Below are 13,636 nucleotides of genomic sequence, written 5' to 3'. Positions count from 1 at the left end.
CTCTAAGGCAGTGTGCTCTATACCACTTGTGAAGGCATAACTGCATGTGCAAATATGCCCCAATTGTGTCTAATTCCATTCTTAGACATTATAAGTGCATAGTGAAGCCATCCTGAGTACAATGGCTGTGAGCTTGTCAATAAGAGTTCCACAGCTCCACGGTGCCTTCACTGAATTCCAAGATGTTTGTTGCCAAATATCTCAGATTATTGAGTCCACCCTGATGCCATTGTTGGGTTAATTAATAAATGCACTCAGAGGGCACCCCGAAAACTTACCAAACCTTTGCACCCGTTGCTCAGTGCTTCTGGTGGTGCAGTCTCTTCACTTACCTCACCCATCCCCATGTTGATCCTAAAACCCGAAAACTGGAATTGTAAGTTGTGCACTTAACTGTGAAATTGCATATTTGTTTTCCTTCCATAGGTTAAAATGTAACCAGTCGAAAAATGTACTGTGTCCACTTATTATACTGAAAAACTGTGATATTTCAAAATGTATTTTACTGCGATTAAGTATCTTTGGTTCTAAGTAATAAACATACAAATAGTCATATTTTTTTTTACAAACAATTGGTGTGTACAGCAAATGCTTAATACAGCCCTCTAACAAGCCTAACTGCTCGCCCACACTACCACAAAATAGAACAGTAGTATTATCTACTTTAGCCTCAGTAAAGCCTCTGGGGATCCATTGGACTCTGTGCACACTTAACTTATTTTGGTATAGTATATATACAGAGTCCGTTTCCTAAAGCTAATTACCCAAATAGCATCAGTTCATAGAATACAGTGCTATAGACTCACATGTCCCGCCCTCCTCCCTGGAAGTCGTGTGAAAAGCAATCTAACATTGAGTCTGTGCTTGTGCTCAATCTACACTAAGTGGAGGAATCACACTAGACCTTGTTACTTACACATTTCTTCAAACAAAAACAACATGCAAACCACTGAGCCCAACTCAAGATACCTAAGCATTTGAATCTACAGCACACTTAGCTAAAAGATGCTTACAGTCCAGTACCATTTTTGTTTCCTGAGTATATTGAACATTTTTAGTCCGACAATACGTAAAGTTATTTTTGAATTAGTTTTATTATTTTCTATAAACATCACCATGCAGAACCATTTTAGTCTCAGATGTCAAGCAGTTCATACGCATTGTCATGCAAGAATATTAGATTAATTCCAACCGAGACTTGATTAAAATGAGAAACAGTAACATGTTGTTCGATGGAGAACCACTTCAATTGAATACTAACCACAGGATCACTTTACTCCACACCCTGTACAATGAAACCACCATCAATTGCTATCCAACCCAAGTAGGGAGTATTAAGCTTTCTCCATGTCTACTGCCACTTTTGTGGGGCACACAATCCCCTCATAAAGGACTTTATTTATGTTGATGCACATGTTCATGCGCTGTCACCATTTTTCAGCTGTTGGGTTTATTGTGTTTCTTCAATTCTTTTAATGTCCCTCTTCACTATATATTGTGATCAGTGTTTGTTTGTCGCATTATTTCCTCATTTCCCCAGAGATCACTGTACAAGGGTTTAAATCAAATTCTATAATGTTTTTTCCTAAAAGGAAATGAATAGCATCACATTACCAAATCGCTTGATGCACTGTTCCCCCTCTTCCTGAAACACATAGGTGCTGAGATTAGACCAATGCTAAATAGCTTAACTCTTTGTTGGTACACCCCTAATAGAATTAGCTGTAGATTAGGGGTGTATGGCCATCTCCCCATGATACACTATTTCTTACTCCCATGTTGCTTACTGTAACATGTAGAAGTCAGCTAACTTTCCCAGATTATCCATCACATCTCTAGTGTTACCTATGATAGTACTCTAAATCATAGACATTGTTTTTTTCTGTCAGTTCTTTCATGACTAATTTGAGTTTTGACTACACTTTTATGAATAGAAGATCCATATATTTATCCACATCAGCCATTTACTAAAGGCGCCACCCGTTAAGATAACAAGAGGTTGGACCCTTTCAATTTTGTATCTAAACCACTTTTATTGATAATAGGAAGCTTCGACAAAACAGGGCAGTTTGTATCTCGATGTGCTTTGCGTTGATGTTAACAAATATGATTATTATCATAGGAATACAATCTTAAGTATGTTGAATTGATGGAAGAGCAACTTAATGAAGCACTCACAACTTACCGCAAGCCTGTCGATGGTGATAATTATGTTCGCCGAAGCAACCAAAGGTAATTTAAATGTTTGTCAAGTTCTTTCTGATACTTTGTTTCGTACACAATACATTGGATCTGAAAGAGACACGTTAGTGATAGATTGCTTACCTTAGAATATCCCCAGGCGTCAGACTAGATCTGTAAAGTTTTGCTTAGGAGTACCCTTGCGGGTCAGTAGGTGGCGTCCTGCGGCTCCGCGTCCGTTGCTGGTGTCGTATGCTCCTAGATTACGTCGCGGAGACTTCTTGGGTGTCACCCATGCGCGCTGATGTCAGTTCTTTCTTTTTCCGCGCCAGCAAGCGCTGATCCGGATTGACCAAGCACCTTAGTCACTTTTCGACTACTATTTTGAGACTTTTGGCTCCCCTTTTTTCTCCTGGTGCACGTAGGGATGCCTGGCTTTAAGTCTTGTGGGACCTGCCGCCGTAGTATGTCAGTTGCGGACCCTCACGATGTTTGCCTCTACTGCCTGGAGACTGATCACGACTCCCAGGACTGTCGAGCCATGGCCCTGAAAGCCTTGCGGGAGCGGCGCTGGAAATTACTCACCGCCGCTCCGGATCTAGGGGCCGTTCCTGGGACTGCTCGCTGGACCGGACAGGCACCTTTAGGCCCGCAGTCCTGTGTCCAGATCCTGTTGGCCCGGCGGCTCCGCCACCGGCTCCAGCCCCAGTGCCACAGGATCCTACGACGTTGGCCCCGGCGCCACGCGGTGTAGCGTTGCCGTCTCCGGCCCTGGAGCCGCCCTCAGCTCCGCACTAGGTGCTGTTCATCCCACCCTTGCCCCTGTTCCCGAACCACTTTGTTCCGACCTGGGATCCGCATCGGGAGGCGGCGCCGACACGGCCCCGGTCGGCACCGTTCTCGGCGCAGTTTCCGATGCAGAGGACTCTAAGAAACTGGAACAGTTTGGTAAGTGGTTGTTCTCTTCGGACAGATTGGGGCTGTGGTCAGTGAACACAGCTTGTTTTTTAGGCTGCACCACTCATGTAGTGTGGGATTCTGTTGCTTGAGTGTTGCCTCAGTGCCGTGAGGAGGACCAGGCTGTCCTTTCTCAGGCGATTGCTGAAGGTAAGGATGCAGCTAAATTCGCCATTCGATGTGGTTTGGACACCGCAGACTCGTTGGGCAGGGCGATTTCCACGATGGTGGCGTTGTGACGCCATGCCTGGTTGCGTTCGACTGGGTTCTCGCCTGATGTCCAGGGCTCGGTCATGGATATGCCCTTTGATGGCACCCGCATGTTTGGCGTTAAGGCTGATACTGCGTTGGAGCGTTTTAAGGACTCGCGGGCCACGGCCAAGTCCTTCGGTCTTTTTGCAAAGAATCCGGCCACTCCTGGTTTTCGTTCCTTTCGTGGCCAGAGCAGAGGCACTCAGGCACGTTCCTTCAACAAGCCTGTGCAGAACCAGCCTCAGCGCGGCCGTGGTCGCGGCTTCCGCAAGGACGGGACTGGGAATCAGCGTGCGGGTCAGTCCGCCTCCACCCCCGCTGCTCCTACCTCCAAGCCTTCCTAGTCCGAGCTTCATGTAGCACTCCACGCCGGTGGGTGGCAGGATCCTCCACCACCTCCCCCACTGGCGCGATAACACGCCGGATAAGTGGGTGCTGCAGCTAATCCGCAAGGGTTACTCCCTTCCCTTTCAGTCCTCCCCTCAAGCCATGCCGCCTCGGTGCCACCGCATGTCTTGGGATCATTTAGTTCTTCTCCAACAGGAAGTCACGGCCCTCTTGGCCAAGGGGGCCATTGAGTGCGTTTTGGGGCTAGAAGTAGGGAGTGGTTGTTATTCCCACTACTTTCTGTTCCCCAAGAAGGACAAAGGGGGTCTGCGTCCTATCTTGGACCTCCGGTACGTCAATCACTTCTTCCGGAAGGAGAAGTTCAGGATGCTGACTCTGGCTCAGGTCTTGGCTGCCCTCGACCCTGGAGACTGGATGGTAGCATTGGACTTGCTTGATGCATATTTTCACATCCTCGTCCTGCCGGCCCACCGGCATTATCTGCGGTTCACGGTAGGCAGAAGCATTTTCAGTTTAACTTGCTCCCCTTCGGCCTTACCAGTGCCCCTCGGGTGTTCACAAAAGTGATGGCGGTGGTTGCAGCTCATCTGCGCAGGTCAGGGGTATTAGTCTTCCCCTACCTCGACGACTGGTTGTTGAAGGCGGGCTCGCCCCAGGCAGTCGTCACCCACCTTCAGACTACGGCCAACCTCCTGCATTTCCTGGGGTTCTCCATCAACGTGCCGAAGTCACACCTGAGTCCCTCTCAGAAGCTCCCCTTCATCAGAGCAGTCTGGATTCAACGCGGTTTTGGGTTTATCCTCCCTACCCTCCGAGATATTCAGGCTATGATTCCGATCTTTCAGCCTCTATCCCGGGTTTCAGTCAGGCACCTGGGCCTGATGGCCTCCTGCATCCTGTTAGTGCAAAATGCCAGATGGCATATTCAGGCTCTGCAGTGGGACCTATAGTTCCAGTGGGCGCAGTATAAGGGCAACATGTCTGATCATGTCCAGATCTTGGAGGGCACTGCACAACACTTGAAATGGTGGCTCACAAATCTCGATTGGGTCAATGGCAGATCCCTCTCCCTTCCCTAACCAGATCACACGGTAGTGACGGATGCGTCCCTCCTGGGATAGGGAGGCCACTTGGGATAGGCGGAGATCAGAGGCCTCTGGTCTCCGGCGGTGTCCCGGCTCCATATCAACCTTTTGGAGCTGCGGGCGATCCGACTTGCCCTGAAGGCATTCCTTCCTTCTGTGCGGAGAAGTGTAGTGCAGGTGTTCACGAACAACAACACCGCCGTGTGGTATTGCAACAAACAGGGCGGGGTGGGGTCGTGGACCCTATGTCAGGAGGCTCTGCGCCTCTGGACATGGCTGGAACATCAAGGCATTACCTTGATGGTTAAACTCCTGGCAGGTTCTCTGAACGCCAGGGCAGAAGAACTCAGTCACCGGTGCTTGGTGGATCACGAATGGCATCAGAACTCGGACGTTGTCTCGAGTGGAGCTGCGGTCTGTTGTACTCCTTTCTGCCTATACCACTTCTGCCCAGAGTACTGCAGAAGATCAGGCGCGACCGGGCCCAAGTCATTCTTGTGGCTCTGGACTCTGCTCGAAGAGTATGGTATCCCGACCTACTCAGTATGAGCATCGATCCCCCGATCCGTCTGCCTCTATGGGAGGATCTTCTGTCGCAGCAGAAGCGGATGGTCCTTTACCCGAACCTGTCCAGCCCCCTCCTCCATGTGTGGAGATTGAGCGGCGACAGTTGACGGCTTTCGACCTTCCTCCCGCTGTCTGTAATGTCATTCTGGTAGCTAGGCGTCCCTCCACTAAAACAGTATACGCCTGCAGGTGGAACAAATTTGTGGCATGGTTTACAGCGAAGGCTGTGAATCCCCTTTTGCTCCTCTTTTCTGAGGTTCTTCTGTTCCCTCTATCCTTGGCCCAGCAGGGCTCTGCTCTGGGCACTATCAAAGGTTATCTTTCTGCCATCTCTGCCTTTCTAAGGCTTCCTGAGCAGCCTTCTCTTTTTAAGTCCCCCCGTTATTAACCGTTTCCTCAAAGGCATTACACACACACGTTCCCTCCCGTGCCTTTCCTAATGCCTCAGTGGGACTTGAATCTCGTCTTGACTTACTTAGTGTGCGCTCCTTTTGAGCCTCTTCATAACTGTCCCCTGCGTCTTCTCACCTTGAAGACTGCTTTCCTGGTAGCTATCACCTCTGCCAGAAGAGTGAGTGAGCTCCAGGCTCTTTCCTCCAAACCTCCTTTCCTTTCAGTACATCCGGACAAGGTGGTTCTAAGGACCCGTCCTTCTGTCTTCCCAAAGGTTGTCACACCCTTCCACATCGGGCAGACCATCACTTTGCCCACCTGTTTTCCGCCTCCGCATCCTTCCAGGGAAGAGGAGAAGCTCCACTGTCTGGACCCAAAACGTGTGCTCTCATTCTATCTGCAGCATACACAGTTCTGGGTGGACAATCAGCTCTTTGGTCGGAGTGTTCACAAACTGACCATTTCCCAGTGGGTCGTTCTGTGCATCAAAGTATGTTACTCCTTGGCCAAGAAGGAGCCTCCTGTGGGGCTGCGTGCCCATTCGACCAGGGCAACTGCATCCACTGCTGCCTTGGGACGCGAAGTTCCCTTGTAGGGCATTTGACAGGCAGCAACGTGGGCCTCGCTGCACACGTTTACAAAGCACTACTGCCTTGACAGTCAAGTCCGGAGAGACAGCTTCTTTGGCTGTTCTGTTCTCCGTGACTTCCTGGTGTAATTTTGTTCGCAGAACCACCACCAGGGTTGGTATTGCTGGGGTATCTATTCTAAGGTAAGGAATCTATCACTAACATGTCTTTCAGATGCTCAAGTTACTACTTGTGTAACGATGTATCTGTAAGAGACATTAGTTAGTGATATATTCCTTACCGCCCCACCCATCCTCCCCGTTCTGCGAAATGATTACTAGGGTTACGGTCATCCCCTTGTAGGGCTCTAGTTTTATGCACCAATGGTCAGTATTCTGCATGGCTCTGCGTTCCTGGCGCGGAAAGTCGTGTACAGAACTGACGTCAGCGCGCATGGGTGGTGCTTAAGTAGACTCCGTGACGTCATCTCGGCGCACACGACGCCAGTGACGGACGCGAAGCCGCAGGAGGCCACCTACTGACGCGCAGGGGTACTGCTAAGCAAAACTTTCCGGATCCAGTCTGACGCCTGGGGATATTCTTAAGTAAGGAATCTATCACTAACTAATGTCTCTTATATTGTTACACAAGTAGTAACTTGCGCTTTAGTATTTTAGGAAATGACATGCATGGGGATTGTCCTTAAAATTTAAATTGTTTTGTTTTATACCAGATTACAACGGCCACATGTCTATTTACCAGTTCACCTGTATGGTCAACTGGTGCATCACAAAACTGGCTGTCATTTGTTGGAGGTCCAGGTGAGTGATTCTGGCCATTATTACTTTTTAATCAAAATAAATATTTTTTACATAAGTAAGCATTAATATGTGATAAATTATAGAAGTGAGACAACTGTAGTTGGTCTTCAATGTAATATCCAACTAATTTACTTTTGGATTTTGAATACATACTTGTCTGCAACCTGGTTTCAGTGGTGGCAGTTGAGAACAAAGACGTTCCAGTAATGAAATTTTCCATTGATAGGAACCGTAATCTTGCATATTTTATAAATGTAATTTTATAAATCCACATATAAGACTTTACATTAAAATATAGTGTATTGGCATTCAGTTGTAGGTAGCATCAATTGCCCCTTACCCATCCTGTCTTCATAACCTTAAGCATAGTTTTGTATTGTCTATCTTTTTTGGATTTACATGCTGTGCGTTATTCTGTAATTTACTGGTTGGGTCCAAAATTCTCGTCCTGTAGTCACCCCCTCTTGCTGGGTGTCATCTCTTTATACCATTTGGTGCCTTGTCCATCCCTTTCCCCCCATCAGCTACCCCGGAAGCATCTGTGCCTGGTCGCTATCTTCAGATTATTTTTTCTGTTTTTGGGGCTGGAAGTTGCGGCAGAGGGCTAGTCCCACTTCGAAAGAAAAGAGGATAAGGCAATGGATTGTGCCGATAGTAGCAAAGGTACTTAATCCATCTGCACCCACTTTTCGGCCTCAACCTGATGTAGCTAGGAGCTCAATTATTCAGCCAGTAAAAAGTCCTAATGTATGTGTGGATACTTTGTCATTGGATTTTCTCCCGTTATTTGATCTAGACCTAAAATTGAATAGATCTTGGTTGCTTAACTGCTTTAAAGAGATTGAAAGTCTAAAATTAATTTTATCAAATGATATTGATTTAGTCCTACCAATAAGATCAGTAAATGGGCAACGAACAAGGGTAAAATTTTACTCTAAAATAATTGCTAATCTTGTTTTTCAACAAGCGGAAGTTTTTCAATGTAGAGGAATTGATGTGTTACCCTATGTTAATAGCGTTCTGTGTAATCCCTCTAGAGAAAGAAATACAAAGTTGGTTTCTAGGCAGGACGATTCCTCTACCTGCAATAAAGACTTAAAAATCTGGGTCTCTAGAGGCAAACGAATGGTCTCTCAGGTACTTCCATTACCTGACAACACAGATATTCCTCTAACAGATGACAATCAGATGTGGAACTGGTTACCAGGAGTTTTATCAAATAACACATCGAATAACCCACGACTATTTCAACATCTTTAACATCCATTTAAAAATTGTCTCTTGGAATGCCGCTGGTCTGTATAATTGCCCAGAGAAATTTGATTTTTTAGTTTCTTTAAATGCAGACGTGCTATGTATCCAGGAAACATGGTGTAAAAATCTCCCATATGGAGGGAAAGATTATTTTGTCCTGGAGGCCCCTGCAACTCCTTCTAAAAAAGGCCATGCAAAAGGAGGAATTGCCTGTTTGCTATCTAATTCTATACAATGGCAATTCTCCCACTACACGGACACTAGTAATCTTTTCCAATGTATAACCATTAATAATCTAACCTCAGTGGGAAGACGGTCTTCGTTTATAATTTTAAATGCATATATTCCTCCCGAAGATACTTTTAACATAGTTTTAAAGCGAATGTTTTCCTATGTCAAACAATTACTAGAGGTTGATCGCCCCCCCTATATATTATTGGTAGGTGACTTAAATAGCAAAGTGTCTAATCTAACTTTAGACATGTTTAGAAATAAATCTAAGGAAGAAGTATACAATATACCTCAAGCACTTTTCCCTACTAAAATAAAAACTAATAAAAGAGGTAAGATTCTCCTTGAGGAACTTAATCACTTAGAGGGGCTTATCGTAAACGGTAGGATGCCCTCTGATACGCCCGCTAACTATACACATGGATCATTTAGGGGTGAATCTATTTTGGATTACGCAATTACGGACTATGATACGTTCTCTTTTATTAAAGATATGATGATCTCTCACTCTTCCTTGAGTGACCATAAAATGATTAATATAACTGTCTCACTAATCCCCCCTGAAACTAATTCCTGGTCCTTAAAGAACAGAGGTCTTACTATTAATTGTAAGTCAGGTAGATGTTTTTGGGGATCCACCAATATGAAGGATGTACAAAATATTCTTGCCCAAACTTTATTAGAATTAGATCATTGGCAAGGTATGGAATTTTTACATCTCGAAAATCTCATTAAAAAAGTCATCAGGATAGCCAAGAAAACGGGAAATCCTAAAAAGTTACGCTTTTCTCCTAGCTTATTACTAATGCTAAATAAGGAGATAAATAAACTCGTTAGGAAACAATACCTAAATAGATCTGGGGAAAATGACTGTCAGTTAGCCTTACTAAAAAGAAGGAGGGTTAGATTGAGATCTAAGTTAAAAAGAGAAAAAGAAGACTCTCTATGGATAAAGCTAAGAGAGGCTTCTACCCATAATAAATCTAGAGATTTCTGGTCCATAATAAGGAAAGGATGTGGTTCAATAACAACTCCCACTCCAATCTCTATTGCGGAAGAGGTCTGGACTCTATTTGTGACTACCTTATATGCACCCAATGGTGCAGTGGGGGATACATGGGATCCAGGCCCAAATAGAGAGCATAAAATAGAACTCCCTACCGAGAAATCCATAGCTACCGTGATAAAGAGTATGCGCTCTTCCGGAGCTATGGGTCCGGACGAACTGCCCATGTCAATAATTAAGCAAGATGTTACCACCTGGAGTAGGATTCTTCTTCCAGTATTTCAAGCATGCTTTACATCAAGAAAAGTCCCCGACTCTTGGAGGGGAAGTATATTAATCCCCATATTTAAAAAGGGTGATCGGGATATGCCCTCTAATTATCGTCTAATAGCTTTACTGGACTCAATAGGAAAAAATTTCGCAAAATGTCTTTTAATGCTAATAACGGAATGGGCAGAATTAAATAGTATTTTACCTATGGAACAAACAGGATTTCGTAAAGAGCATGGAACTCTAGATAACTTGACATTATTACATGTGATTATGGACAAATATGCACGTGTTCGAGGTGGTGGCATATACGCGGCATTTATAGACTTCTCCACGGCGTTTGATAAGGTGGATCGTCCAACGCTGTGGAGAAAGCTGGCTGCATTGGGTATGCCAGGATATCTACTCGAATTAGTTAGGTCTCTACACTCGAACACATGGTGTAAGGTGCTACAAGGTGGAGAAAGGGGTCTTTCTCAATCTATCCCCTCCCAGAATGGCCTAAAACAAGGGTGTATATTGGCGCCTATATTATTTTCTTTATATACGGCCGACCTACCATCCTCCATTGCAGCTTGTGAGGGTTTAGCTCCGACAATTGGAGGGTCAGCTATATCGGTCCTAATGTATGCGGATGATATACTTGTTTTAGATTTGACCCCGAAGGGTTTATCTAATCGTCTACATGCATTGAACCAATTTGCTGAAGCACATTACATGAAAATCAATACATCGAAAAGTAAAATCATGTGCATTTTTGGCAAGAAAAAATGTAGGTCTGGAAGTTATAATTGGGCTATTGGCGGACAAAAACTCGAGGTGGTTAAAACCTATACCTTTTTAGGTAAAATAATATCAGCGAATCTTAGTGAGAACCCCCATATCGAACATAACTCACGTAAAGCGCTGGCCCATGGTACGGGTTTATGTTCTTTGTATAACGCTACCGGGAAGAGACACTTTTCTCTCTTTCTGGATGTATTTAGAGCGAAAATTCCTGCAACTCTACTATATGGAACTGAATTAGTGGAGTTGAAACAATGGGGATTTCTGCAAAAAATGGAAGGAAAGGTATTAAGGAAAATCTCTTCTTTTAACACAGCATGTTCTATATCCTCATGCAGGCTGGAATTCGGACTCCGAAGTTGTTGGGTACAGGGATTGGTTGCCCTCGTAAGATGGGTAGCCTGTTTGGCCAGAGGTAGACCGGGTACCTTAAGAGAAGCTATTAAAAAGGAACTCCTGGGCAATTTTAACAAGTTCTCTTTGTTAGTAAAAAACTTTAGAAAAGCAGTATCTCTGCTAGAATTGGATGAAAGAACTTTATTCCTACTTTCACCCTCTGAGCTAAAGTCTAAACTAAAATGTACATCTTGGGAGCTGTGCTACAAGTTGGATATACTTGCCCAACCTAGACAACAAGAAAGGGAATCCCTGGTAAAAACATATATCCCAAAGTTAGCCCAACAATACCTTATTTGGAATATTCCCCATAGCGTCCGTAGATTATGGTACCTTTTAAGACATGACTTGCTTCCACTTTATTCTTTTAGCAAAATGGTATGGGGTATCTTCAATATGTAATTTTTGTAATAATGCTGTCCAGGATCGCAACCACGTCTTGTTTATTTGTCCTGCATTGCGCCCATTGCGTCATAAATGGTTAAAACCAATTTGTTTACAATTAGGAATTGTAAATGTAAAAATGTTCTTCCATGCACTCTACTGCCCTCCAAATGAAATGTTCTGTTCCAGAATTTTTAATTTTTTTAAAGGGTTTTTAGATATTTATTAATGATGTACAGGGAGATGTTGATGATTGCTTTACTTGCAGATAAGTAGTGTTTTCATTTCGTTTTGTATTGTCATTTTACTTAGTGTTTATATTGTAAATTTGTGTGTGCAATTTTATGTGGCCCTCATTGAGAGCCAAAAACATAATAAACTTTTTGACTTTTTGCAATGGATTGTGAAACAATTCTAAAGATCCAACCTACAATCAACATAATGAAGCAAAGAAGAGGATAAATGGTATCTACTGAAAAACACTGAAGAAGTAGTGGGGCCCTTGGGTGGCTGAGTGGGGAGTACGTAGAACACGTCCTTTTAATTTTGCCCGAGTGCCACCACCATTTACCCACAGAGAGAGAACCACCAGGTTTGCAATGTGGCGTGCTGAGGGAGCACAACACAGACGGCTGTGAAGCATGTGCCAAATTCAAACCTAAGGCACTCAGAGTCAAAAAGAAGCAGAGTCAGGCAAACTGTGCCTTGGATGCTGAAAATGGCAGCTCCTCACTGAACGGCCTTTATCTGTTGAGCGAGAAAGAGGATAACGTCTGTGAGGGTGTAGAAGGCTCTGATACTGAGGTGGAGACCATTAACATCGACCAGAAACACACAGAAAAAACAGAAAGAGAAAACCAGACCGGTAGCGCTCAATAAAACAGGGTTGAAGCCTTAGGACTCTAATCCCTCAAAGACTCTCAGCACCAAAGCACTCATCAACCGAAGGCAAGTCAATGAGGAAAGAATCCATCCCCTCGGTCCAAAGCAAGGACACTGCAGGAGGTAAATTCTAAAAAAAAAAAAACATCTGTGTCAGTAGACCGAGTGTGGGAGAGAATGAAGAAACCAGCAGCTAAAGAAAAGGCTGTCAAGTGATCTCAACGCTGAAAAGAGAGCGCTCTAGGTCGAGCGGAAAAAGAGGGAGCTTGAGTTCTAGATAGCAGCAACCCTCCAATTACAGAACAACTTCAACATCTCCCTCCTGTAATTTCGAATCCCATCGAAACCTTCGATTGAAAAGAGCCACAAGGAGGTGAAGATGGCTGACCTGGAACCACGAATGGCACCAAAGGAAGATGAACTCAAAATATTCTATGATGAAGAAAACCCTACAGCTCAGATGCTATTCCATGACTCCGAGGTGATGGAAGATCAGTGGCAGGATCTCAATGCTGACTCACCAGAAGAGGGAGTCATCACTTATCTGTCAAGACCTTCACCTCCGGGCGACATTCGCCATGAGTAACACAGTGATCAGGAGAGCAGTAATCCAGTATTTGGTCCAGCTAGAAGACGAAACGACACAAACATGCTTCCAACTCAAAACCTTTTTCAAAACAAGCGCCAATACCTACCAGTGCTACCCAGCATTTAGGACCAGGGAAGAGAGGCAGACAAGGAACCGGAAATCTGCAAACCGTTAACGCCAAGAGTGGAAAAGAGGTACTAACACTCTTGAAGTGACCCAGCCTTCATTTGAGGTAACACTACAGCAAACTCAATCATTGTGACCACTGCACGGAAAAAGGCCAGTGTTTAAACGTCATTTGGGCCTGCTCCTGTGAAGCAGAGCGAAGGGATTGATCTGGTGGGGGAAAATCTGAAAAAGGAGCTGTGACGTAAAGATGCCATCTCCAACTTTAACATCCTGCTAAATAGATTTGCCCACCAACACTGGGTAGAGGTGGAAGGATTGCTAAAATACCTGCCTGAGCAGTACCAAAGGAGAGCAAACTTGCTCATAGTAGAGTGAAAGGCTATAGCCAACACATGCTTAAAATCTGCACAATGCAAAAAGAATTGATGGACAGAATGCAGAATGCATACCAATGTCATACATTCACCCCAGGGCAGAGATCTGGGTCTAAATCCATATGCAAATCCGTCTTGACCCTGCACCCAGTGGGAACAGTC

The 13,636-nt window shown here is 44.7% G+C and overlaps 1 protein-coding gene across 3 annotated transcripts in view; it reads left to right on the top strand.

Moving 5' to 3' along the window:
• The window catches only part of RICTOR (RPTOR independent companion of MTOR complex 2), a 1,600,666-nt gene that overhangs the window by 665,258 nt on the left and 921,772 nt on the right, over window positions 1-13,636 (top strand). For all 3 annotated transcript variants that reach the window (XM_078674985.1, XM_078674984.1, XM_078674983.1), the window contains exons 26-27: window positions 2,123-2,232; window positions 7,086-7,173. In XM_078674985.1, the coding sequence (XP_078531111.1) occupies window positions 2,123-2,232; window positions 7,086-7,173 (198 nt within the window). The remainder of the gene's footprint in view (window positions 1-2,122; window positions 2,233-7,085; window positions 7,174-13,636) is intronic.

The sequence above is a fragment of the Lissotriton helveticus genome, chromosome 2_1 (assembly GCF_964261635.1).
Source record: "Lissotriton helveticus chromosome 2_1, aLisHel1.1, whole genome shotgun sequence".
Taxonomy (NCBI): Eukaryota; Metazoa; Chordata; class Amphibia; order Caudata; family Salamandridae; genus Lissotriton; species Lissotriton helveticus.
Note: the sequence above shows the minus strand (reverse complement) of the source record. Positions and strands in the feature narration are given on the sequence as shown.